Raw genomic sequence first — 26,782 nt, forward strand, 5'->3', positions numbered from 1 at the left:
ACATAGAGAGAGAGCAGAGAGAAATAGTTTACATACATGATTATGTAACATGGCTTGCCATGCATCCACATCACAATCCCATCAGATAGCCAATCGGTGGTGGGCATACTGGCATCACAATGGCTGAATCACTCCCAGATTGCACATGGCACAAAGGACGGGTCACCTCTGATTGGTTGCCTGCTCACCTGAAGGCTCTGTGATAGGCCCGCGAGCTGAGTGGTGCTGTCCGTCAGAGCGTCTGTCCCCTCTCTCTCCAGACTCTGCATGAGCTGCTGGCCCACGATGCTTTTCAGAAAGTCTGTGTGCAAGAGCGCCCCCTGCAGGTTCCGTCTCAGCGTCTCTCCCTCCTGCAGCGCCATCTGAAAGAGTAGAGGGCACGACAGGGCATTTGTACTTTTCCCATACTGCTGCTGTGAGAGTGCCGCAGACACACTCTCTCTTTGGACTTTTCTCCGCTGCTCTGGCATCCATTACGGTCCTCATCCACTACACTCCAATTCCCAGGTAAAAAAACATCACCTGTGGAGACATGAAACTGCATGCTGTATAGGGGCATGCATTGACACACATAGGTAGAAACACACACACACTCTCTTTCCATCTTTCACATGGACAAACACGCACGCACACACGCACGCACACACGCACGCACACACACACACACACACACACACACGCAAATGCACACAGATAGAATAGACACAAACACACTCTTCTGCACTTTTATCACTCTTCATGAGACGAGCCTCCACCTGACTGACTCTTAAAAGCCCTGTCCTCGTCAGCTACACTGCTCCATTATTTCTCCTGTCAGTGAGAGTGCCTTTTGCCTTTGTCTGAAAAAGCTTCAACTTTAAAGTAATGGAGCTTGCTGTTTTTCCCTGAGACCTGAGTGATTGTGTGTGTGTGTGTGTGTGTGTGTGTGTGTGTGTGTGCGCGCGAGTGAGTGAGTGAGCGAGTGTTATTTGTGAGTGTGTGTGTGTGTGTGTGTGTGTGTGTGTGTGTGTGCATTTGTCCAAAGTGGTTGCTTTCTATCAGGGTCTATCAGGGTTCGAATTGCAATTCTGCTTCCTGTTTACTACCTCAATTGAAATGCAAGAGAAATTCAAGAATTGAATTGGAATTTAAGAGCCAGTTTCAATTCAATTCTGGAATTTTGCACAACCCTGCTTTCTATAAGAAAGACAACAGTCAAGTCAGCAATCAAGCAAGCGAGGCCAGCTCTTGATTGACGCAGGCTTTCTTGCATTCTGGATATCGACTCGTGGTTCCATGGTAACCGAAGAGACCTGATGTGCAAAGGGTCGACTAGGTGGCTGGCGATTAATAAGTTGAGCTTTCGCATGTAAGCAGCAATGCCCTGACTGAACTCATGAGAAGTTTTCTTTTTGTTTTATTTTTTTCAGAAAAAGTTTATAGTCAGGTAAAGAAAGGTAGCGGCTCATATGATCGGAGGAGACATGTCTCTCCGTGACTCTGAACTACTTCAGGGAGCAGTCTCCCGAGTGTTGCTCAAATCTAAATGTCATGTAAATGTTAGCATACTGTATTTCTTCGCCTCTTTACCCAGCCAGAGGGGGCTTGTGGGGGACGGGTGTGTCTCTATCTGGAACGCTCACCTCACTTCCAGGCAGCCAACCCGTGTGCTCCCTGGCCTGGGGCTTAATGGGTGGTCTGGCACCCCATCATACGCTGGCAGTGGATTCAATGTGTGCGAAATGCTTTCAGGACATCTACACAGACGCCTATAGACATCTGAATTGTAGCATTTTTCATTCTTTTGTTCGTTCATTCATTCATCCATCCATCCATCCACCCATTCATTCATTCATTCATTCATTCATTCATTCATTCATTCATTCACTACATTCACATCTTCAAAGCATGCTGGGTTGGGCATGGACGCCCCGTGGTGGATTTGATGCATGTGGCTGCCCCACACTGACATGCAATTCTGTATGTACTGTATGTTTAATGCTCAGTGTGAGTGATCTTTATATCTGACAGCATTTACACTTTTCCAACACGTTTCTATTGAAAAACATTTGAGTTTTTGTACATTTGACGTCACCCCCCCCCCAAAAAAAAAAATTTGAAAAAAATAAATCTATATAAGTATAAGTATATATACTTTTTTGATCCCGTGAGGGAAATTTGGTCTCTGCATTTAACCCAATCGGTGAATTAGTGAAACACACACAGTGTACACACAGTGAGGTGAAGCACATACTAATCCCGGCGCAGTGAGCTGCCTGCTACAATGGCGGCGCTCGGGGAGCAGTGAGGGGTTAGGTGCCTTGCTCAAGGGCACTTCAGCCGCGGCCCACTGGTCGGGGCTCGAACCGGCCAGAGTGCTAACCAGTGGGCCACGGCTGCCCCACAAATCTATGTATCTCCTCCGAGTTAAACCGGTGTGCCGTGCTCCCTACCTCTGTAGACTGGGCTGTCTGGGGCCGCTGCTGACTCTGACTCTGGCTCCACAGGCGCAGGGCCTGGATGGACTCGCGGACACTGAGCACCGTCCGCTCCTTACACACCCTCAGACTCTCGGACAGGGATATGCTGAGGCTACAGGAGAGGGAGAGAGGGAGAGAGAGAACAAGAAGCATAGGAAGAAAACATGGAGAAGTCACAACATGGAGTAACATGACGAGGTAAAACATTCCTTGAGTCTCGTGACTAAGGGTGGATATATACCCTACACTTCAATGATCAATATCAGTATGCAGCGAAGGGAGAAAGCACTCACTCCACCTGGCCTCGTACCCTGGTCTATAGGGTAAAAAACCTGATCGCATGTTAGTATGGCAGTCAAAGTGCATACTCAACTGTAAATAAAATACTCCTTCACAAAGCATTGTGATATTAAAGAGCACCAAATAAAAACGTACTGCATATCCTGGATCAAACTGTGCTCCACTCTACTCTATCCTCTCCTATTATTCTGATAAAGGGCTCAGACTGGCCATCTGAAGTTGAGCACAGGTGAGCAGTGACCTGTTGTGCCTGCCCTACCTGTGAGAGGACAGTGAGGCGCGTACCTGACTGACTGCTTGGTGAGTGTCCCCAGGGCTGAAACTACCTCCTCTGACAAGGGACTCTCTGCCCTCTCAGAACCCTGCAGCTTCTGCAAGTGCAAGATGAGGTCCTCCTCTTGGCTCTTCAGGGCCTGGGGAGGGAGGTGGGGAAGGGCGGGGGGGTTTGAGAGATTGTCAAATGGCTACCGTAAACAGAGAAGCATAGTAAACGACACAAACACACACACACACACACACACACACACACACACACACACACACACACACACACACCTTCTCTTTCACTTCCTCGTGCAGAGACACACACAGAAAAAAAAAAACTCATACAAGATACATGCACTAGAACTACAATACTAATGGAAAAGCTCCTGAACCAGGTGGATCGGGACCAAGCAGGAGCATAGATTCAATATGTGGCTTTAGAAAATCTTTGTACTTAGAGGGCTCTTTTTTCCAGAGGACAAAGATTAATACAACACAGCAAAGCACCTTCAAGTTGACCCAGTGCTTCTGGAGCTGGTCAACACCATCATGCTGCTCCCCAGCTTTCAGCTCTTGCTCCAGGGCAGCATTCAGACCCTGCAGCGCCCTCTGCAGGCTGGAGGTCTCCTGCATGAGTCTCTTAGCTTCCTCCTGCTTCTGTCTCTCTCGCTCGGCCAGCCTGTCTTGGGTCATCTTCTCCAGAACGGCCCGCGAGTCCTGCAGACTCTGGAGCTGTGCTGTAAGGGCGGACTGACCGTGTTTGGACAGGCTCTTGGTTAGGGAGGAGGAGAGGGCAGTGGCCTCCTTGATGTCCCTGTCCACCCTCTCTATGGCCTGGTGCAAGACCTATACAATCAGAATGGAATGGACTTGAATTTTTTTTTAAAAATGATTTGCATGAAGACTGAAATGAGTCAAACAGAATTGAACTGAACTGAACTTGTGTTAACTGAATTTAATTAATTTGGCTAAAATGTTTGCCCTGGCAGGAGTTAAGTCGTGTATAATTTGCCGTTCTAAAAGATAATCTGTGCAAAGAGCACAGAAATCACTGCGGCTGAGTTGAGAGATTCTTCACCAAATGAACACAACGAAGAGCACCTTAACAAAGCTTACCAAATAAGAGATGTGATGAAGGTCTGATGTAAGACTGCCCTGGATGTTATTGTGGCAAGAGACTGTGTGATGTATTACTGCCCTGGATGCCCTGGAGACTTGACTACATGACTGTTCTTACCGCTAGAGCTTTGGCGTCCTCCCTCGAGCTCTGTGCGCCTGTGGTCTGTAGTCCTGACCGCTGAATCCTCTGCTGTAGTGAGGACAGGCCTTCACCACACTGCTGCAGTGAGTCATGACAACGCTGCTCCTTCTGAATGCTACTCTCTAACATGCCACACAACTCCTGCAGGGGAAGATAAACAAACCCAATCAGATTATACTGAACTACAGACAAACAGAAATTCATGATTTTATGATCCATCATCTCATCAATGTTTATTAGCAAACTGTAGTATGACAGATAGACAGGTGCATAGATAGATATGTAGATAGATAGATGTACTTCATTCAGAAGAACAGTCTAAACAGTCCAAACAGTCTAATTTCTCAGTCAGACGGTTCTCACATTGAGCTCTCTAATCAGGTCAGGGACTCCGTCCTCCAGCACTGCCCAGGACGGCTCCGTCCAGCTGGGGTCCTGCGTCAGGCGGACCAGCTCCTTCCTCTGGGCCCGCAGAGCGGACAGCGCCGGCCCCAGCATCTTGGTTCTCTCCAGGAGGGCCCTGGACCGCTCGGCCGCCTGCTGCCTCTCCGCCACGCCGGGCCAGGGAAAGAGACGCGGCAGGGCGGCCGCCTGGCCCCGGAGATCGTCCAGACGGAGGCAGGCCTGCTTCCGCTGGTCCTGGCAGGAAGAGGCCCTCTCTACCACACCCTGCAGGAGTCTGAGAGAACCGGACAGGACAGGATAAGAGAGAAACCTTCACTGTGCTGTTCTCTTGAAAGGGTTTAATGTTCTGATTTTTAACCCTTGTTGTTAATGTTCTAATTTACTAACAATCAGCTAAATTCTTGTTAGAACAGAATAAGACAGTAGCCTTTGAGAAGAACTTCTGCTGTTCTCTTGAGATGGTGTAATGTTCTACTGTTCTACTTCACTAACAACCAGCGGAATTATATTTAGAATGTAATAAGACAGTAGCGCTTGAGCGTTCACCATGTATCGTTATAATGTTTTCCTGTAATCAGGGCAAACAGTCCTTAATAGTTTCTCCATAATTGTAATAAATGCTTTCTAGTAATGTGATGTTCTAAAGTTCTACTTAAATTACTACTTTGTCAGAACAGCAGAGTGCCCATTAAGGTTCCTTCTTCTGTTCTAATGTTCTCTGGTGATGTGATGTTCTACTTTATTAACACTCTGTAGAGAGGATGCATCAATTAATTCCATATCAATTTGTATTGATAAAAATACCAATTCATCACCATTAGATTATCCCTTATGTGTTACTATAAAAAAAATACATGTGTATTTACCAAAAAATATATTGAACTGGTTCAGCAAAAAGAAGTTGAATTAAATTGACAAAAAATGTGGTTAAGACATGTTTGCCTATAAATAATACATTAAAGTTACAGACAAAGACAAAGTGGCCATCAGCAGCCAATTTCCTGACCCACTCACTCTCTTGTAGTTAAGAAATGCTTGTATATTAGTACTACATTCATTACATAAAGCCATCGACTGAGCCATCGACTCAAAGCCACTGCACTGCTGAGTGTTGGGTACCTGCTCAGCTGTTTCGCGTCCTGCTGCAAGGTGACCCACTGGGCCTCTGTGTCCTGGACGAGGTGCTGGACGTCTCTGCGTTGGCCCCCATCCAGCAGGCCCTCCCGCTGGGACAGCTTCTCAGCCCGAGTCCTCAGCTCCTCCAGCCGCGAGTCGCCCTCCTGTCTCAGAGACAGCACCGCCTGCCAGGACATCACACACACGCACACACACACACACACACGCACACACACACACACACGCGCACACACACACACACACACACACACACACACACACACACACACACGCACACACACACACGCACACACACACACACGCACACACACACACACACACACGCACACACACACACACACACACACAAAATTCATTGAGAGAGATGACTAATCAACATTATAATTGTATCTCAATATGGAGGGGCTCAATGTGAGGGATTTTGAAAAGTATCTTATCTGTGTAAATCCACAGATAATCCTATAAGAAGTTCTTCAAAAACACATCTTGGACATCTTGGGTAGCATACCACATACTGTACCACCAGGATTTCCAGCCAAAAGACTTCAGGACCACAGCAATATGAAACTATAAAGCTACTGCATTCAATTGACATGAACTGTAATCGAGAACAGAAGCTTTTTTAGCACTTTAGCAGATGTGCTGTTAGGCTAGGACTGGCTGAGTGCAAATTTCCTGTTCCCAAAAGTTAACTACACCAGAGCTAGCACGTACAAATAACACGAATCAAAATGTTCAAATGTCAGACAGAAATAGACTGCTCTCCTTGCAGCTTCTCATTTTGAAAAGTTCTGGTTTGAAGTGACTCATATCCATCAGTTCTGCCCCTTCAGGCCATCTATGATAGGCAGTCTGACTCTGAACACGGTCTTTGCCCCCAGCATTTCCAGGCGGCTGCATATAACCAGTAAACCTGGGCATGAGAGGCACGTTCTGGCGCCACATGATTCTTACCAAATCGTTTCAAAAGAGTAGCAATCTTGTAAACGAAGGTGTTAAATGCAGTTGTTTACACTATTACAAAGACATACAGTACACGTCCATGCCGGATTAGCGATTGTATTTGTGTGCCCATGTTTTTTTTTTTTTTTAATTCAATCAATAAAGTATCTATCTATCTATCTATCTATCTATCTATCTATGTTTTAGGGACATTGAAAATGGGCTTCAATGGCTTCTTGGCCAGACGGACCTGCAGAAATCCCAAATTTACTCATAGAGGAACAATCCTACCATATAGTTCTCACCTTAGCCTGCTGCAGTCTCTCCTGGGTCTGAGCCAGGCTCCGCTGGGTCCCGGTGCCCACGGTCTTTAGGCGCTGCTGCGTCTCTCTGACCCAGGCCTGCGTCTCCTCTGCTAGGGTCTGGAGTTCCGTCTCCTCCTGGAGGAGTAACTCCTGTGAGGTGCTCTGGGGGGAACTCTGAAGTTGAGCCTCCGTCTCCTCTGCCAGGGTCTGGAGTTCCGTCTCCTGGAGGAGTGACCCCTGTGGGGTGCTCTTCTCCTTCTCCTCCTGGAGGAGTGACCCCTGTGGGATGCTCTTCTCCTCCTGGAGGAGTGACTCCTGTGGGATGCTCTTCTCCTTCTCCTCCTGGAGGAGTGACCCCTGTGGGATGCTTTTCTCTTCCTGGAGGAGTGACCCCTGTGGGATGCTCTTCTCCTTCTCCTCCTGGAGGAGTGACCCCTGTGGGGTGCTCTGGAGCCGAGCCTGGAGGAGTGACCCCTGTGGGATGCTCTTCTCCTCCTGGAGGAGTGACCCGTGTGGGGTACTCTGGAGCCGAGCCTGGAGGTGGTCGTGGCGTTCTAGAAGCTTCCAGCAGTTTTCCAGGAGGCTGGCATTTTCCGCGCCCCCTCCCTGAACTGAGGTTATGAGCGCACGGAAGGCCTCTACGCAAGCACTGGACAGAAACAAGGGAAATGTGCTTTAGCTGGACTCTACCAGGAGTCACTACACAAGTACATAGATGATACATATCTCTGATTGTCAGACTACAGACTGTTTCTGCAAATGCATATAATACTTGTTTATAGCTGATGAGTGCTACACATTGGTGTTGGTTAGTGAGGTTCCCCCTTCACTGTGAAGCGCTTTGAGTCTTTAAAGGGACACCAGGCAAGCCTGATGCTTTTTCTCTACAAAACTCCCCCTCGCTCGGTCTGAAGCTCTTTTCCTTTTCTTTGCATCTTCCGTCAAGGGTTTTCGCTGCTTCTTCGCCGGCTCTGCCATTATACACACGTTTGCAACAATCTCTAGCGTTTCGTTAGCCTCCCTCTGTGCTGTAAACTGATCCTGCTTTGGTCGGCGGGTAGGATACACCGAACTTGCAAGTGGGATATTCTTCCTACAGGCAGTAGGGGCGGGCGAGAGAGCCTTCATTCACCCCGTAATGAGTCATTTAACCATATACCAACTTACGAAGATGATTAATTAACACAAACGTTGCCTGGTGTCTCTTTAAAAGCGCCATAGAAATGAAATGTGTTGTTGTTGTTGTTGTTGTTGTTTTCTGAAACCCCCTGATGCCATAATGTGTCAAACTATAGCACCTCAACTTCATAATTAAACTACATGAAAATTAAGACCTATAACAACCTCATTCATTCATAGCACCAACATGTAACCAACTCACCTCTGTCTGGTCATCTCCACTTGAAGGCCATCACGGTCCTCCTGAGACTCCAGGGCCCAGTGCTCCGTAGATTTCAGACACTCCTGCAACTCTCTCTGCCCCTCAGCCAGCCTGACGCATGGGAGCAGGTACACACAAGACTTAGATACATGTTTACTGTGTGTGTGTGTGTGTGTATGCATATGAAATTATACTATATATATATATATATACAGTACCTGTGAGTGTTCTCTGCCTGCTCTTTGGTCTGCTTGAGCAGCTCCTTGGCTGTGCAGACGCTCTTGTGCAGCTGTGTGGCATCTGCGGTCAGCGCCTGCAGCGTCTGCTGGCTGGCCACGCTGGACATCAGGCCCAGCTCCCGCTGCAGCGCGCCCACCTGCCCAGCCTGCATGTCCAGTTCACCAGAGAGCTCCTGTTGGGGTGGAACACAGCGTCAAGTCATGTCACTTCATGTCACTAAAAAGACACTATTACGATGTGCTGACCTCTGGTGATATACTTTAAAAAAAACAAAAAAACAAGAACATGTTGCACACTCTGGCTCCAAATGTATGTTTTATTAGATAATGTTTACACAATCCATACTCATTATGCTGCCCAACATGACCAGGGCCCCCTGGCAAAAGGGAACTGATTTTCTATATTCTCTAAAGATATTAGACCTTTCTGGTTCAATACACGATGCACAAAATAAAATAGAGTCAAATGAAAACCCACCTGTAGTTTCTTGAGGAGAGGCTGTCCCTGAGTGCTCTCCAAGCTCCTCAGGTTGTCCTGGATGCTCTGCAGAGCCGTCTGGCAGGTGGCCATCTTGGCACTGACCTGGCCCTTGGCGGCCAGCAGCTCCTTGAAGACGTCGGTGCTCTCGGCGAATAGCTCTCTGACCTGCTCCATCCTGTTCCTCAGCTGGCTCTCCATCACCTGCAGCATGGGGAGAACCCAGGGGCCTCAGGCCAACAGGACAACATGGAGAACCCAGGGGCTTCAGGCCAACATGGAGAACATGGGGAGAACCCAGGGGCCTTAAGCCAACATGGAGAACATGGGGAGAACCCATGGGCTTCAGGCCAACATGGAGAACATGGGGAGAACCCAGGGGCCTCAGGCCAACATGGAGAACATGGGGAGAACCCAGGGGCCTCAGGCCAACAGGACAACATGGCTGCAGCAGAGCCGTTAAAGGACACATGCTTCTAAGCTGTTTTTTGTATATTATAGTATAGTATATCTCACAGGCCTTGCAGATGAAATACACTTCAGGCCTGTAAGATAACATGAGTAGTAAAAAAAAAACATGGAACTTGTGTCAAAGTCAGACTTGGTGAGGTGCTACTATTGAATGAGAGAGAACTATGAAATGAATGTCTAAATCAGGCGTTAAAAGCAACATGAGTGGAAAAAAAGCAGTAAGATTCCATGCCTTCATCAAGCACCTATAGACTTACCACTGTTCCTCCATTGTGTTTTACAGCTGATATATTATTTAGTTAAAATGCATGTGAATAGTTTGAAGGCCCATCACAATGGGTATGATATGCTAATACTCTCCATGTCTTTAGAACATAATATTGTTCTGGATGCCTGACTTAATCCTCTTGTCCCTGGCTAATGTAAATGTCAGACAGCAGACAACAACAACAATGGACCCGCAGGGCAACTAGACAAGCTAATGCTCAATTAGACAAGCCCAGACCTAATGAGACATGCCCAGACGCAATGCAACATGACCACGCATAGCACCACAGGACTTGAGGCACAACATGACAAGCCCGGACAGCGTGTGACATGCCCAGCCAGGCCCCGTCGTGTGTGTGCGAATGTGTGTGTGTGTGTGTGTGTGTACCTGACACCTGTAGGGGATCTCACCTGGCTCTTGAGGACACCCTGGATCTCTCTGGGTGTGCCTGGAGTGCCAGTGTGTGTGTGTGTGTGTGTGAGCGTGCGTGTCGGTGTGTGTGCGTGTGTCTGAGCATGTGCGCACGTGTGTGTGTGTGTGTGTATATATATATATATACAGTATATCTGTGTGTGTGTGTGTGTGCGTGTGTCTGAGCATGTGCGCACGTGTGTTTGTGTGTGTGTGTGTGTGTGTGTGTGTGTATGTATATATATACAGTATATCTGTGTGTGTGTGTGTGTGTGTGTGTGTGTGTATGTATATATATACAGTATATCTGTGTGTGTGTGTGTGTGTGTGTGTGTGTGTGTGTGTGTGTGTGTATATATATACAGTATATCTGTGTGTGTGTGTGTGTGTGTGTATGTATATATATACAGTATATCTGTGTGTGTGTGTGTGTGTGTGTGTGTATATATATATACAGTATATCTGTGTGTGTGTGTGTGTGTGTGTGTGTGTGTGTGTGTGTGTGTGTGTGTGTGTGTGTGTGTGTCTCACCTGTAGCTCCAGCGGTGCCTCCTGGCTCTGGAGAAGGTGCTGGATCTCACAGGAGCGGCGGTGGAAGTGCTCCACATTCTCCTCCTGGGACTTTATCTCCTCCTAAACACACACATCCATATGTAACAGGCCTAGAGTATAGTACAGTGAAGTAAACATTTATGTACAATTTACAGTTAATCAAGTTCAAAAATAATGGTGTATGTCTAAGACTTTTCATGTCATTACATGATGTTTAATTATATATGCTCCTATAACAATATGATAGCAATATTTGTTTGACTCCCCAATAATTTATTTCGAAGCAAATTTCATATGTTACTTTTCAGTCTTCTTTTATGCTACTGTACTGGTGTGGATGAGCTGCAGCTTTCTTCTCACAAGGAAACTGGTCTAACTATTCTTTATTGTCTTTTTCAATGACTAATTCCACAAAAACAAAAAGTTTACAATGAAAGCATCCTGTTTAAAAAACAAACTAGCATACAATAATAGTATAAAGATAATTAGAAGATAGGTATATAGATATAGATAATTAGTTCGCTAATAAATTGTTGTATAACTGCCTGTAATTCTTTGTCGGTGTTGTGCTAACACTGTGTGTGGGCCTAACTAATCAGCACAAACATCCTAAAGGTAGACTGATTACCTGCATACTGAGGACCTCGCACTCGCTCTGGAAGGGCTGGGCCTGCTGGACGAAGGAGGTCATCTTCCTGGTCATCCAACCCTCCACCTCACCCCCCAGCAGCAGCAGTTTGTCCCACAGTGCCAGGCTCACCCGCAGGTTATCCAGATAGCAGTCTGTACGCTCCATCACCTAAGCACACCCACACACAACCACCCGGGGGAAATATTATGATCATTAAGCTGTTTATATGACATTGCTGTCCTTGGAAAAGTGTCTACAAAAGGACCTTGTTCTCTCTAGGGCCTTCAAGCAACATCTGTCTCTGAGGAATGCTTCAACGTAGCACACAGCTTTTGAAACTTTACTATGAAAAACTCTTTTGATCATTTTTCTTTTTTTGTCCTTGACAATAAAGTGAACTCTATCAAGTAAAATACATTCCTTCATAATAAATGTTCACAGTAGAGGCAGAGAGAGTTGAAATGAACTGTTCTGAAGCATACATCGAGCCAGCGGTCCATGATGGCGTCGGCCTCATTCTCAAACGGGGTGTCGACGCAGTCGGGGATCCCCCGCAGCTGGTGCTGCAGCTGTCTGCACACCCCCCGGATCTCCTCAACGCCATCACCCAGGCCACCCAGCTCCGCCTTAGTGGCCGTCACCTGAGAGAGTAGGCACGCACACACACGCACACACACACACACACACACACACACACATTTAAGTATCCATACACACATAAACACAAACCTGCATAAGAATGACAAATAACCACTGCATCATAAAAGTTACATCAAGTTCACACATTTTTAACTATTTTACATTCATTGACAAGATAACATCAAATTGTGCGTCACCTACATTTTTTGGAATATTTCAAACAAAATCTTGTGTCACCATCTAGTGGTAGAAAGTTGTTAAAACAGACAGAAACAAAACCAGTGCACTTCTGGTTCTTGTGCAGTGTGTGTGTGTGTGTACATTGTGACCTGTCAGCCATATCTAATGGTGGTTTGTGTGTCCAGGTCTTATACTGCCTTCACGCCGGCCGTAAACTCGGAGGACCTGACTTTAAAAATTCCGACCTCCGAAAATAGTGTTCATGAGATCAGCTCGGAAAACAAATACAGGAAATGCATAAATAATTTATTAGAACTGCTTACTATGGTTGAGCAAGAAGGAAAATGTCTCGGGCAAGTGTTTCTATCTGTAGTATTAATTTAGTGATAAATTACCTTGCCTCTTTATAATGAGAGTGAGATTCGTCTCTTGTGTTGTTGCAAGAGAGGCCGCCGTGGCTGGAGAATAATAGTGACGTCAAGTCCGATAATTCGGGGCACAAGACTTCTGCACGAGTCTCCGAGCAAAATAAAACGACCCGACTTTGCATTCAAGTCATTTTTCCTCCGAATTTACGAATATCCGTTGCAGAGATGTAAAAGTCCGGCTTCAGAGAGTAAAAGTCTTGTCATGTATTGGTTCTGCGTGTGCACTTAGCACAGGTGATTTCACTAATTAGCTGATCTACTTTGCTTAAGAGTTGTGCTAATTAGAATCAGCTGATTAAGTGATAGAGTGGTTGGAACAAAAATGTGGCAGAACTTTTACTTTCTGAAGCCAGACTTTTATGCCTCTGATCCGATGTGGCATGCATGAAGGAGGCAATAGTGCTTACTCTGTGGAGGAGGCGGTGCAGGTTGTCCTTGCCCATGTAGGAGGCCTGCTCTCCGATGGTCTGCTCAGCCTGCTGCAGGACCAGGCACAGGCGACTGCGGCAGCCCTGGAACCTCTTCAGCAGCTCCATCACACACTGGCATTGCTCACGCCTGCAAAAACACACACACACACACACACACACACACACACACACACACACACACACACACACACACACACACACACACACAACAGCCCTGTGTAGCAATACCTTTACAGTTCTATGTCTAACATATACTCTTTTTTGTCAGATACATTTTTTTAGGAATTAGGCCCCCAGAACTTCAATTGTATTCCGTTGCATACATACTATTGAGTCAAAAGGGAACACCAACAAAACAGACAGAGTTGTCCTGGTTTTCCCTGCAATTCTGAAGCTTATTGATAGTCCCTAGATTGCCATTTATTTACTTATTCTGTGCAATTCGGTGTCCGGCACTTAGTGGTGATAACTTTACAAAACTCCATTGATTTCCTGTCAGTTTCAGTGCATTGCAGGGGACAGACACTGTGTGCAATAATGTCCTCACCTCTCTTTGACCAGCAGTTGGGTCTGTTCCCACAGCGTGCCCAGCTCTTTGGGATCTGTCTTCCGATTGGTCATCTTTGCAGATGCTTCCTGCAGACTCTGCAGCTCCGTCCACAGAGCAGCTAGCCTGCTCTCCATATCTGTCAACGTCCGCAACCTGCATATTAGACAGAGGGGCAATAACATTATGTCTATGGGTAATAATACATGAATAAGGCTTCACTGTAACATTATTTAAGCTATATTGAATATTGGTTAATGCTGTTGTTTGTGCTACCTAATGTCAATTAAGAGATTTTGGATGTTTGGATATAATTAGTGCCTCAGTAAATGCCTTGAAGCCCAGGCAGATTAAGAGTTAGAGTAAGAACGAAGATTAAGAACTAAGAGAAGAAACACAATACCCACTGTCTGAAAGAGACTAGGCTACTGCATTTATCACTTCTATTTCTTTTCCATTTGTTAGGGACCATGTATAATTTTAAACATAAATGTTGCCATTCAATGCATTGTATCAGAGTTAGCATTTAGCTAAGCAGCCCCCTGGCAATGCAGTCGTGTGTGTGCTGTACCTTTGCTGCAGGGCCGGCAGTGTGGGCTCCTTGAGGCCCATGGTCTCTGCGCCTCCCTTCACCTCCCTCAGCGTGGCCACCAGCGTCCTCCTCCTTTGGCTCAGCGATCGCTCCCCCTCCTTCTCCTTCTCTTTATCCTTGTCCTCTTTCTCTCCATCCCTTTGCTGTTCCTTCTTCTGTTTTCCTCCTCCTCCTCCTGCTGCTCCTCCTCCTCCTCCTTTCTTGTGGCCCCTCAGTAGCTGGGAGGATACACGAGCATGGGCCTCCTCCACGCGTCTCCCCAAAGCTCCTGCCACCTCCCGACAGGAGCCCGGAGCACCACCAGCAGCACCATCCAGGGTGATCCTCAGCCCCGCGTCCTCCAGGAGGGAGTCCACGCGCGGGGCCTCGGAGGCCGCCTCCTGGGCCCTCCTCTGGATGGGGGTCAGCCTGGAGCTGTCCTCCCACGCGCCAGAGGCATCCGAGACCAGGAGGCCCGAGAGGTCTGACCCGGCCTGCTGCAGCGGGCCCAGGAAGCGCTCCAGTTCGGCCAGAGCCGAGTCGGCTCTCCTCAGACGCTTCCGCTGCTGGTCCAGGCGGCTACGGCAGTTCTGCACCGCTTGCTGGATGGCCGAGTGGACTGGCAGGAGAGCGGCTTCGGTGCTGGGGTCGGTGCTGGGGTCAACGGGGGCGCTGTCACAACGCTGGAATCCAGCCAGACGGTCCAGTTCTGTCTGAATGTTGTCATCCAGGAGCTGGGACAACGAAGGGTTAAGAAACTTAAGATGGGTAATTGATGTTAAAGGCAGAAGGCAAAACTGAGATACTTTTTTTTATAATTGAAAGTATATTTTTTTTGGGCTTTGTATGCCTTTAATTCAATAGGACAGTGGAGAATGAAAGGAAGTGAGTGGGAGAGAGAGTTGGGGTGGGATCTGGAAATGTATTTTTGAATGGATACAAAGCATAAGGATTTCTCATTGCATATGCAATAGAATATCTACTTGAATACTACATGAATACCGTTTTGCTTTGTGCTGTATTATGATTAATCTGGCAAATTCAAACTGTACCTTCAGTTCCTCATGTATGGCTCCTGAGTCAGCAAGGGTGAATTCTGTGATGTTCAGTGGATTCTGGGTAATGTAGTTCAGACGGTTAATGACTAATGCTATCTGAATGTCTGCTGGTTCCATCAGTGTCACCGCAGTCTGAAGAGTCTTCACCCTGTAGGTATAACAATAAGCCAAAACAGTCACCAAAACACAGTTGTGTGTGTGTGTGTGTGTGTGTGTGTGTGTGTGTGTGTGTGTGTGTATGATGAGAGAGAGTGCGTGTGTCCCACCTGGCCTGAAGGCAGATCTGCTGTGCTCTCCAGCGCTGGATGAGTTGGGCCCTCTCCCTCCTGAGCCCTCCCTCCTCCTCCACCTCCTCCAGCTGGGGTTCACACTGGGAGAACTGCAGCTCATACTCAAACCACAGAGCCTCCGTCTCCTGTCTCATGGCCTGGACACACACACACACACACACACACACATGCATGCATGAGGACCACACATACATCAGATAGAAACACACACGCAAATATATACAGATACACACATACAGATACAGACACACAGACACAGACACACACACACACACACACACACAGACACAGACACAGACACAGACACACACACACACACACACACACACACAGTCATGTACAACATACCATCAATATGAACGAGCTCGGTCATGGTGAGACAAGCATGTACATCAAACGAGCACCATCTCATAAATATACTTGTATCTGATATTGTAATCAAGCAGTGCCTATTTTGACAATTTATTATAGTTCAGACCATTTACAAGGTGGGTGGCTTGGCTTGAAGCAGTGTCAAAACATAAAATATTCCTTTGAAGGGTTTTTCATACAACCAAACTCTTTTATCAGCACTGACTTTAAACTGGTAATCAGGGCTCTACACTAACATTTTTTTCCAGGAGCACTTGTGCGCCCAAGTTAAAAAATTTAGGAGCACAGACACAAATTTTGGTGCACAGTCAGTTCTGTACTTAACTTACACATAATCTAACATTACACTGCAGCGAACAGTTAAACATGCCAGTGCACCAATTGCGAAGATTAAGAATGAATGACGACATTTAGGCTACAGGAAACAGGATTTTAAAGATCAGTGCCTACTTTATTTTCAGTCTCTTCTATTTTCCTACATTTTGTTAATGTAAAATAATATAATACATTGCCATATTTGCATTCAGCCTGTATATCAAGTATCCTGCCAAATGTAGGCTAATTTATTTATTTGTGAATCCATCTGTAGCTAATCCAAATACAGTATGCCTATGGTGACCTATCTGACTGCATACTGAATACTACTACTAAAACAATTTGCTCTTCCACAAAACCCAACATAGTCTAATCAAGGATATATATTTTTTTAATACTTTTTTTAATACTTTTATTTTTTATTTGAAATATCTGCATCGATGGGGGCAGTTAGGCAAACGTTAGGCCTACTTTCGTTTTGCACTTCAGCTTGTATTTAGTGTAAACAAACAAGAATGCATGGAAGCCTGGAGTTGTCAGTAGCGTTCTACCTTTGAATAAAATGGGAGTATTATGGGAGGCTACTTTTGTGCCTGTTCGCTACAGCTATATTTTGCATATTGCAGGCAATACGTCAACTGGGCTAAAAGGCATGTTAGGTTACCTTTCCTTCTCTCACTGCATTCTCAGAATTTCATCCTGCTCCTCCTATATCCGATGAATTCGTTGGATAGAAGAACTAATTTCTTCAATCTTTGCATCTTGGCTGGCTAGTGTAACTTTCCGCTTTTTCTGCGCACTCTTGGATTTGATAGAAGTGACTACTAGTGAGTCACAACGCGAAACTGCTAACGTTGATGGGAGGTGTAGTTTTTATGCTGCATTCGCAACGTGATTCTATGGTTTGCACCAGTAATGTTTCCCGATGTTGCGGTGTATTTTGTAGACAAACATTGACATGGTTAGAAGTCATTCGCACCAATGCGCCTAAATATTTTTTTGCACTCGCACGCCATCATTTTTACTCGAATGTGCGAGTGAAATGGGCGCACTGTAGAGCCCTGTGGTAATGTTTACCACAAAGCCTCCTGCACCTTGCCAAAGCGTTTGCTTTGATCCAGACCTGAGAGAAGCAAAGAGGAGGCAAGAAGGAGGCGAGAGGGAGGTGAGACGGAGGTGCTAGGACTGACCTGGAGGCCCTGGAGGTGAGTGTGGAGGACCTGGAGAGTAGCAGAGCCCTGGGGGACCTCGGCACACAGCCGCTGGCTGTTCCTCTGCAGCTGCAGATGGAAGGCAGAGTGAGCAGCACCATACCTGGGAGAGAGAGAGAAAGAGAGAGAGAGCGAGAGAGAGAGAGAGAGAGAGAGAGAGAGAGAGAGAGAGAGAGCATTGAAATGTATGACAGAAGAAAAGTTGGACCTGATAACAACGTCACCATGATTATCATCACAGACATGCATTGGGATGTTCTGTTAGGACAACTGTAGACCTAAATCTCAGTCATCAAATCACTACATCATGCATGAACACAATATGAAATAATGTTATACAGAACACAATTTTTGTCAACCATTGACCATAAATATCTGCTGTTCAGACTGACAAGCTTTCTTCACCTCCAGGTGCTCAAATTCTGTTGCTTCCCTACAAAAGTAGATCCAACTGCATCTGATACTATTTTGCTGTGCACCAACTACATTCCACATCCAAGACCTCACTGCAACCAACTCAAAACTGGACCAGCACCAAGTAAAGACCTCATCGCAACCAACTCAAAACTAGACCAGCATCCAAATTAAGACTCCAACAGACTCAAAACTAGACCAGCATCCTAAAACCTCAACCAACTCAAAACTGGACCAGCATCCAAGTTAAGAGCCCAACCAACTCAAAAATAGACCAGCATCCAAATTAAGACCCCAACCAACTCAACACTAGACCAGCATCCAAGTTAAGAGCCCAACCAACTCAAAAATAGACCAGCATCCAAATTAAGACCCCAACCAACTCAACACTAGACCAGCATCCAAGTTAAGACCCCAACCAACTCAAAACTAGACCAGCATCTAAGTTAAGATCCCAACAAACTCAAAACTAGACCAGCATCCAAATTAAAACCCCCAACCAACTCGAAACTATACCAGCATTCAAGTTAAGACCCCAACCAACTCAACACTAGACCAGCATTCAAGTTAAGACCCAACAAACTAAAAACTAGACCAGCATTTAAGTTAAGACCCCAACCAACTCAAAACTAGACCAGCATCTAAGTTAAGATCCCAACAAACTCAAAACTAGACCAGCATCCAAATTAAAACCCCCAACCAACTCGAAACTATACCAGCATTCAAGTTAAGACCCCAACCAACTCAACACTAGACCAGCATTCAAGTTAAGACCCAACAAACTAAAAACTAGACCAGCATTTAAGTTAAGACCCCAACCAACTCAAAACTAGACCAGCATTCAAGTTAAGACCCAACAAACTAAAAACTAGACCAGCATTTAAGTTAAGACCCCAACCAACTCAACACTAGACCAGCATCCAAGTTAAGACCCCAACCAACTCAACACTAGACCAGCATCCAAGTTAAGACCCCAACCAACTCAACACTAGACCAGCATTCAAGTTAAGACCTCACCGCATCTGCATTTCCTGTGCGGCCGCCGCTGACCCCTCATCCTGTTTGGTCGCGCTGGCTGGTTCCGAGCTCCCTCGAAGCACCTGCAGCGTCTCCATACTCCTCCCGGCTCCCGCGCCACCCTGGAGAGGTGAGAGAAGAGGAAGGGATATGGAGGAGAGGGAGAGAGAGGAGGGGAAGACAAGAGCTTCAGACAGGAGGAGGAGGAGGAGGAGGGGTGAGGTCACGTGTCGGCCAGGCACACGACCAGGGCTGCCCGCGGCCCGGCACTAGCAGCTATCCAATTACCGCAGCTTAACTCTGCCAAGCTGCTGGTTGGCTTAAACGGGTCAGCGAACAGCCAATCAGAGGGGCTGCTCCACGCTGCGAAGGTGGCCCAGAGGTCGACTTTGGAACCAACATGCGCAGGAGGGTGGTGGCACAAGTGTCTCTGTGAGAGCTTCGTTGAAATACAGTATTTTTAATAAAAGACCATTCATCTCAGAGAAACTCTCAAAAAACTCTTAGCATTCTTATACATTCTTATAAGAATGCTAAGAGTTTTTTGAGAGTTTCTCTGAGATGAATGGTCTTTTATTAAAAATACTGTATTTCAACGAAGAACATAAAAGAACATAAAAAACATCAATAACTTAAAGTTTAAAACCACCCTTCCATCCTTTAAGGTGTACAAAGTAGATGAAAAAAATCAACTTATGATAAGACAATGATAAGGCAAGTTAAAGACAACAGGCAAACATTTCCAAGACTTTAAAGCTACTAAAGCTCTTGAGAGAGGTACAGTGTTCTGACTGAGACACACAGAGTGCTTCATTGAGTGCATCACCTGCGAATGGGCCGGGTTTGGCGTCAGGTCAGCAGGCTGGCCAGCCTCTCTCAGTGGGGTGCTGTCTCCAGTCGCTTCCCCCCTGCCAAGAACACACGATTCAAACACAATATACGCACACACACATACACGCACACACACAGGATGGTCCCATATGGTTCAATGAGGAACAAAAAGTACTTTGCAGGACACACACACACAAACACACACACACACACACACACACACACACACACACACACACACACACACACACACACACACACACACTACATAATGTAACAAAGAAGCTCTCTTCTGTGAGAGTTTAGGCCATGGACCCTGTGACTTTTGGGGCAATGTCTATTGTTAATGGCTCTACACAAATCAACAACATTAAATAGAATTCAAATAAAAATGCATTCAATGGTTGAAAAGAGGTGGGGAAGTTAATGATGAGGTCTTATACAGTAGAGCTTAGAGCTTAGAGTTGTGTTAGTAAGACAGTGACCTGAATGGATACTGTCCAAAATGTGTTGAAAATTTAATGAGGATGAAAGGCAGTCTGATATTTGATACAGAACTCTCCGCATTTATACCACAAAACATCCTCTCCACTGAGTGACATGCTTAGCACTACAGGTGCTATTTCCCGGCAAGTGGCAAAGACTCCTTTGCATAAGCAAATAATTAATATACATGTTGAGCAGGGGTGTAGTGGTAAAATAAGTGATGGGTAAACTATGAATTCTATGATCACGGTAAGGTTGACTGCGCCATGCAGTATTATATTTTTAAAACGGCATTCAGAACATGTTTGATGATGGTGGAGAGTGTTCATATTATGAATGTGGATAATACAGTGTGATTTTTGAATGTTAAAAGTTCCAATTGGTGAATAAACTCGTTTGAAATGTGGATAAACTCTAATAAAAGGTGGATAATAAAGGTGAAAATTTTAGAGGTGAATAAACTGTGTTTACTTGCGTTTAGCCTCCACTACATCCCTAATGTTGAGCACTAAATCATTTCCACTTAAATTACTAAGCAGCATGTGTCCATACATTAGCATAGCCCGTTCAAATGATGCTCACCCGAAGCACGTCACACAGCAGGGAGCTAGTGCTACCAATGCTAGCCACATGGGGCTGCATTGATGACTACCTTGCACATTAGATTAAACAATATGATTAAGAAAATGCATTAGCATACACTATGTGCTTATGTTCAAGCACTTGTGCTGCCATCCCCCAGTTTATTAGATTGAGGTGCACCTATGTGGATGTGTCTGAATATATCCCAAATAAAGGCTTGGTGCTTGTGCTAAATGCATCAACATACTGTACAGTGTAAACCTATGCTAAAATGCTTAAGCTGACACTTGGAGGTCTTTACTCCTCCCAGTCTTACCCGGCAGATGGGGGCGCCGTTTCTCTGCTTTGGCCGTCATGATGCTGGGCCACCTCCAGTCTGCCGGCTGTCTCCGTCACGCAGGTGGTGGCCCGGACCAGAGGTTCGGGGGGGCTCAGGGTGTCCTTAAGTCCTCTCAGGGTCCTCACTCGGCCCTCAGAGTCCGCCGCACCCACACATGCCTGGGAGTGGCACAGATATAAACACAAACACAAACTGAAACAACCAATACGACGCTGAAGACATCTGACTGGCAGCCACGCACACAGTTCCCACGGTAAGCAGGTGACAGCTCTGAGGTGAGCGAGTTTAAGAAGAGGTGCGTACTGTAGCCTAAGTACAGGTGCTGGATGTGACTTGTGACTTGGCTTTACAGGTAGATTAACGTGACGTGAGTCACCATCTATGTCTATGTTTAACTACCGCCTTTGTGCACAGTTTAATGACTCTTCCTTTCGTGAAAAGTGGGATTGTACTGCTCACTGACACAAACAATGCAGTTCACTAGAATCTTCATATTAAATGCCTTAGATTGATATCTAGTGTATATAATATTTCACAAAAAATTTCAAAAAGAAACAACATGCAAAGATGCTAGAAAAAGATGCACGTTTCAGTGCTTGGTTATATTGCTTGGTTATATGGTTTTCTTCTTTGCCTTTTCTCCTTTACTTATAAATGGTCAGGTGACACAGGACAGAGAGAGACCAGACAGGACCAGGAGTGGTCTTTGTGGCGGGTGGCCATATTGAAAGTGAAGATCTGATCCCATTAGCTTGTGTGACAGAGTAAACAGACCCAAGAGCCCAGGGGGTCCCCTCACCAAAAATGATCAACTAACAGTGGGACGGCACACCGCACCAGAGAAAATGCATTGGACTACCTGCTAACACGCTAATTGGCTAATGCATTAAACACGATTTGATAAGCTTACAGGGCTTAAAGTGGGAGAGTGTGATGCAGGAAACAACATGAGGAAGATTATATCAGCCATAACCAGTAGAAATCATGTTAGTCCGTTGTTAAAGTCAGGAATTTGTGCCAAGAGACAACAAAGACGTGAATCTGTTGGTTAGGGGTGTGAGTAACAAACTGAATTCAGATTGAGGAATGCATATTACATCTTCCTCTCACTTTATGAATAAAGTCCAACTAAAGCATACACACAGTCACTTCCTGTTACATTATAATTTTAGATTGATGCATGCATTATTATCATTTCCTGCTATTAACATACCAGACATGCATACCCCACGTCCTGTTTTGCATGCATTTAGTTAGGGTTTAAGGGATACCTGTTCACTGCACACAGGCTGCAGCAGGCCTGGAGAAGAGGAGCCTTGTGATTTAGTGTGGGGCACGTGCCTCGGGACAGCCGGCCTAGCCGACAGTCCCCGCTCAAGTTCACACCGCAAGTGTGGCAAAAAGGACGCTATCGCTAAGCATACGCCCTAAACAGGCAACACACACATACACACACGCACAGACAGACACAGACACACACACACACACACACACACACACACACACACATACTTTATCACACAGGTAGCAAAGGTGCATATTAAAGTCAACATGCAAGGTGATTGCAATTCTAATATAAATGTGTTATACAATCACAGAATTAACTTGAAATCCATGCATTGCTATATTCCATTGTATTGCATCCTGACCACAGCAATACCAGATAAATAGGCTATAATGCATAAACCATAGAAATAAAAAAACTCAAACAAAACCTACCTTTCGTTCTATCTATTGCTCAGTCAGTTCTGTCATAACAGTAATTCAGTCTGCACAACTGGCCAGGATAAGGTGATCAAGGTGAGCGTGCGAGGGACAGCGTCCAAAGTGATCACAACAACGTACTGATCCTCCCAATCCACTCACTCACGACACAAGCTTTCACTCACAACCCTGAGCTCTCATTGGTCACTGTACATGTCATTCAACTAAAAGGGGTTGCCTTGGCTGCTAATGCAAGGTGGGGAGAGACTTGCAGAGTTATCTCACCTCCCATTGGCCACGCACTGACAGGGCAAGCAGCTCCATCTCTCTCAGCTGGACTTCGGAGCAGAACCGACCCATGCCTTCAACACTCCCCAGAAACTCCTCCAGGAGAGCAGGCTTCAGAATTTTCATGGTGTCCTAGAAGATGGAGATGAGAGCCAGACAGAGAGATTGAAACTCTCATTGATATAATGCTCAGTATTATGAGTTCACTGAAGGTTTAAAGGCACACGTACAAATAACTGTTGATTTTGCAGCATAATGTTCAAGATACACACTTCACACTAAGAAACTAAACTTATTAAACTTATTGCAACTTATCTGACAAACCTACAATTCAATGCTCATACAGTATGTGAGCAGTCAAGCCTGCAGCTACTTTAAGAGCATAATCACAGGCCAACACAGACCAGAATTTGACAACCTATATGTGAAGAAAACCACAGAAAAACTGTTATGTACAAATTCTATATGTTCGAATTCATAGGGATATATCCAGGACAGTCAGTTTATTATAGTTCTATGTTGGAGTGAAAAATTCATTAGAAGAAGATAATCACATAATGCTGCACTGTGTGTGTGTGTGTGTGTGTGTGTTTGTGTGTGTGTGTGTGTGTGTGTGTGAGAGAGAGAGAGAGAGAGAGAGAGAGAGAGAGAGAGAGTATTGCACGTACTGTCTATTTTATTAGCGAGACCGAAGACAATTTTTATGCTTGACATGAGAATAAAGTCTATTCTATTCTATTCTATGCTATGCTATGCTATGCTAAGCTAAGCTAGGCTAGGCTAGGCTAGGCTATGCTATGCTATTCTAATCACGAACAGACCTCCTTTTTCTTGGCCTGCTCGTCTGACAGGGTCTTGTTGCTGAAGACGGCGATGGCCTTCTGGACTTGCTGTTGGAGGCGATGCTGCGCCCCATCCAGCCTGCTTTGGGCCAGCGAGCGGGCCTTCAGGTACACCTCGTTCTGGCTCGGGGGTTTGGGGGGACCCACTGCCTTACCCGGGCCTGGACCTGAGCCCCCCTTCGGCCTCTGTCGGGTGCGCGGGGTGCGGACTCCAGTCTGAGAGCCCGGGGTTTGTGGAGGGGTGAGAGGCTGTGAGGAGGCTGGGGGTTCCTGAGGAGGAGATGTGCCTCTCCCAGCTGAGCTACTGGGTTGATGCTGGGGGTCACTGACCACTGCTACTATGTTCTGAGACTGCTTCTTGGACCGAGCATCTGCACTGACACGTTCAGGACCCTTATGGCCAGGTCCACCGGTTGTGAGTTGAGACTGCACCCTGGAACGAGTGGGAGCCTGGACCTCCCGAATCTCCTCCTCTACGGTGATCTCAGGCAGGCTCTGAGCTTGAAGATGCTGGATTTTTGGAGAGTGTTTAGCCAAAGTGCCGTGCTGCAGGTCTGGCTGGCTCTGTGCCTGAAGACGCTGAGTTTTTGGGGAGTGTATAGCCAAAGTGCCGTGCGGGAGATCCGGCTGACTCTGGGCCTGAAGAAGCTGGGTTTTTGGAGTGTGTTTATCAAAAGGGCCATGCGGTAAATCTGGCTGGCTCTGTGCCCGGATTATGACCTTAGGTGGGGGCTGACCCTTGGCGGCTCCCCCCTCCCTTTTCACATCAAGATGGCTGAGCATCCCCACTAATTCCTATTGGCAACACATTAAAAACAGGACAATGGGCATCATATTGTGTACTACAATGTAATAAAGCAGTATATAAATATATAATATCATAGACCGTATAGATCTGAGATGCTACGAGTTGCAGGTTTGAGTCTGGGCTAGTGCAGAGCTGAGCCAAGCGGGTCAATACAACACAGCTACATTACTGTACATATAGACAGCATTCAATACATCAAACAGACTAAATACTGTGCATTTAGGAGGACCCAATGGGCAGAACAGACCCACCTTGGTCTGTGTGCTGGCCTCTTTGACTCTGTCCTGTAGGGTGGAGATGCTGAGGTAGGGCAGGCTGGAGCTCTGCTGGGCTGAGGTCAGTGAGGCCTGCAGCTCCCGCTCCTCAGTGGCCAGCTGGGCCTCCAGCTGAAGGCCACGAGAGACCAGCGTCTGGTAGCAGCGAGCGGAGAAACGTACAGGCTAGTTAAGGCTTCATTATCAGACGGTAAACTCTGATAGGGATACAGTACACACACACACACACACACACACACGGACACACATACACACATATTATCTAGTCATGGACACAATTGTGTGTTTAGTTTTGGAGTTATTTTTAAGAGAAAACATTTTCAACAGGAAAGAGGTTTGGAACAAAAAACGGCAATACTGCTTTTGCGATTGTTGGACTATTATTTTGACAAGTTGTCGTCGTTCTGTCTTTCACATTGATGAAAGGTTTGGTATGAATGTTGAGTCATGTCTCATGATGAAATAGTCATTAATGCTTTATGTGCAGTTTATGACTGCTGCTATTAATGTGTTATGAACTCACCCGTCAAGTAAAGTGTTACCATTATTACTTACCTATTGTACAGCATAATATGAACGATTATAGTCTACTGGTTATGGTTATGGTTATGGAATTTAGCAGATGGTTTTGTCCAAAGCAAATTACAGTATGCACATTACAATAGTTAAAATAAACAGTAAACAGTTTTTTTGTTAAGCCTGAATTAAACAAACTAGTAATACATTATTACACTACTAGACAAATTATTATGATTATTATTATTGTGAACCTGAACAGGTGAGTAGAGCATGGGGAGCAGGGCAGGTCTTACATCATTGTGGACAACCAAGAAACATCTACTGTCAAGCAATATCTGCTCAGATGCCCTTCAACTGACCTACATTATATTACCGTACTTCATTATTACATTATTACTATTACCACTGTTATGATGTATTACATTGAACTATCATCAAGATTATATGTCAAATAAATATGTTTACATACAGATTAAACTGTCTTCAAGTGTGTGTATCTGTGTGTTTATAGCATTTTAACAGGGGTATTGCTGTGGGAGATCTCATATGCTTTCATCGCATTTTAGCAGGTGTGTTGTTGTTGTGGGAGATCTAGACCATTGGGCCTTACTGCAGAGCTTAAAGTTCAGAAAATGTCTGTCCATGGGCAATTACACGCAAAACTGTCAAATCCATAACGTCAACACAATACCATGGTATTTAGCTGCCATTATGGACGTGGCAGTTTTGCGTGGAATTGCCCCCCTGAAGTTCTTAGAAGTTTTTGAAGTCACCATATAATAGTATTTTCAAATCTTAAACAAACTGCCCACACCTGAATTCCAGCACAGTGCCTGAGAACTCAAATCCTGTTACTGTTTATATATTAGTTACACTGTAGCCTATGGGGAGAGTAAAGCATTACGGACTGCATTCTGGCTCTCACTTTGACTCTGGGACGAAGGCCTGGATGACCCCGGCGCTCCCACTCCCTGAGGGTGTCCAGGGCCTCGGAGACCTCTGTGCTCCAGTGGACCAGCTCTGCTAGGCGGCCCTCCAGCAGGGAGGCACCCCGCTGCACCCCCTCACACGCCTGCTGCACCTGCCCCAGAGACTCACGCAGCTGGGCATGCAGGGAAGGACACACACAC

General features: G+C 45.9%; 1 protein-coding gene across 2 annotated transcripts in view; it reads right to left on the reverse strand.

The window, feature by feature from the left end:
• The window catches only part of LOC121711914 (nesprin-2-like), a 140,106-nt gene that overhangs the window by 91,518 nt on the left and 21,806 nt on the right, over positions 1–26,782 (reverse strand). For both annotated transcript variants that reach the window (XM_042095796.1, XM_042095795.1), the window contains 28 exons: positions 26,578–26,754; positions 25,110–25,268; positions 24,030–24,845; positions 23,206–23,340; positions 22,488–22,643; positions 21,193–21,374; positions 19,804–19,885; positions 18,978–19,099; positions 17,526–17,649; positions 15,625–15,785; positions 15,353–15,506; positions 14,301–15,034; positions 13,730–13,885; positions 13,159–13,309; positions 11,987–12,145; positions 11,502–11,672; positions 10,853–10,954; positions 9,172–9,375; positions 8,673–8,866; positions 8,455–8,565; positions 7,074–7,722; positions 5,809–5,990; positions 4,648–4,963; positions 4,261–4,425; positions 3,531–3,869; positions 3,045–3,172; positions 2,433–2,571; positions 189–362 (listed from right to left, as the gene is read on the reverse strand). In XM_042095796.1, the coding sequence (XP_041951730.1) occupies positions 189–362; positions 2,433–2,571; positions 3,045–3,172; positions 3,531–3,869; positions 4,261–4,425; positions 4,648–4,963; positions 5,809–5,990; positions 7,074–7,722; positions 8,455–8,565; positions 8,673–8,866; positions 9,172–9,375; positions 10,853–10,954; positions 11,502–11,672; positions 11,987–12,145; positions 13,159–13,309; positions 13,730–13,885; positions 14,301–15,034; positions 15,353–15,506; positions 15,625–15,785; positions 17,526–17,649; positions 18,978–19,099; positions 19,804–19,885; positions 21,193–21,374; positions 22,488–22,643; positions 23,206–23,340; positions 24,030–24,845; positions 25,110–25,268; positions 26,578–26,754 (6,342 nt within the window). The remainder of the gene's footprint in view (positions 1–188; positions 363–2,432; positions 2,572–3,044; positions 3,173–3,530; positions 3,870–4,260; positions 4,426–4,647; positions 4,964–5,808; positions 5,991–7,073; positions 7,723–8,454; positions 8,566–8,672; positions 8,867–9,171; positions 9,376–10,852; positions 10,955–11,501; positions 11,673–11,986; positions 12,146–13,158; positions 13,310–13,729; positions 13,886–14,300; positions 15,035–15,352; positions 15,507–15,624; positions 15,786–17,525; positions 17,650–18,977; positions 19,100–19,803; positions 19,886–21,192; positions 21,375–22,487; positions 22,644–23,205; positions 23,341–24,029; positions 24,846–25,109; positions 25,269–26,577; positions 26,755–26,782) is intronic.

Source organism: Alosa sapidissima, chromosome 6, assembly GCF_018492685.1.
Source record: "Alosa sapidissima isolate fAloSap1 chromosome 6, fAloSap1.pri, whole genome shotgun sequence".
NCBI lineage: Eukaryota > Metazoa > Chordata > Actinopteri > Clupeiformes > Clupeidae > Alosa > Alosa sapidissima.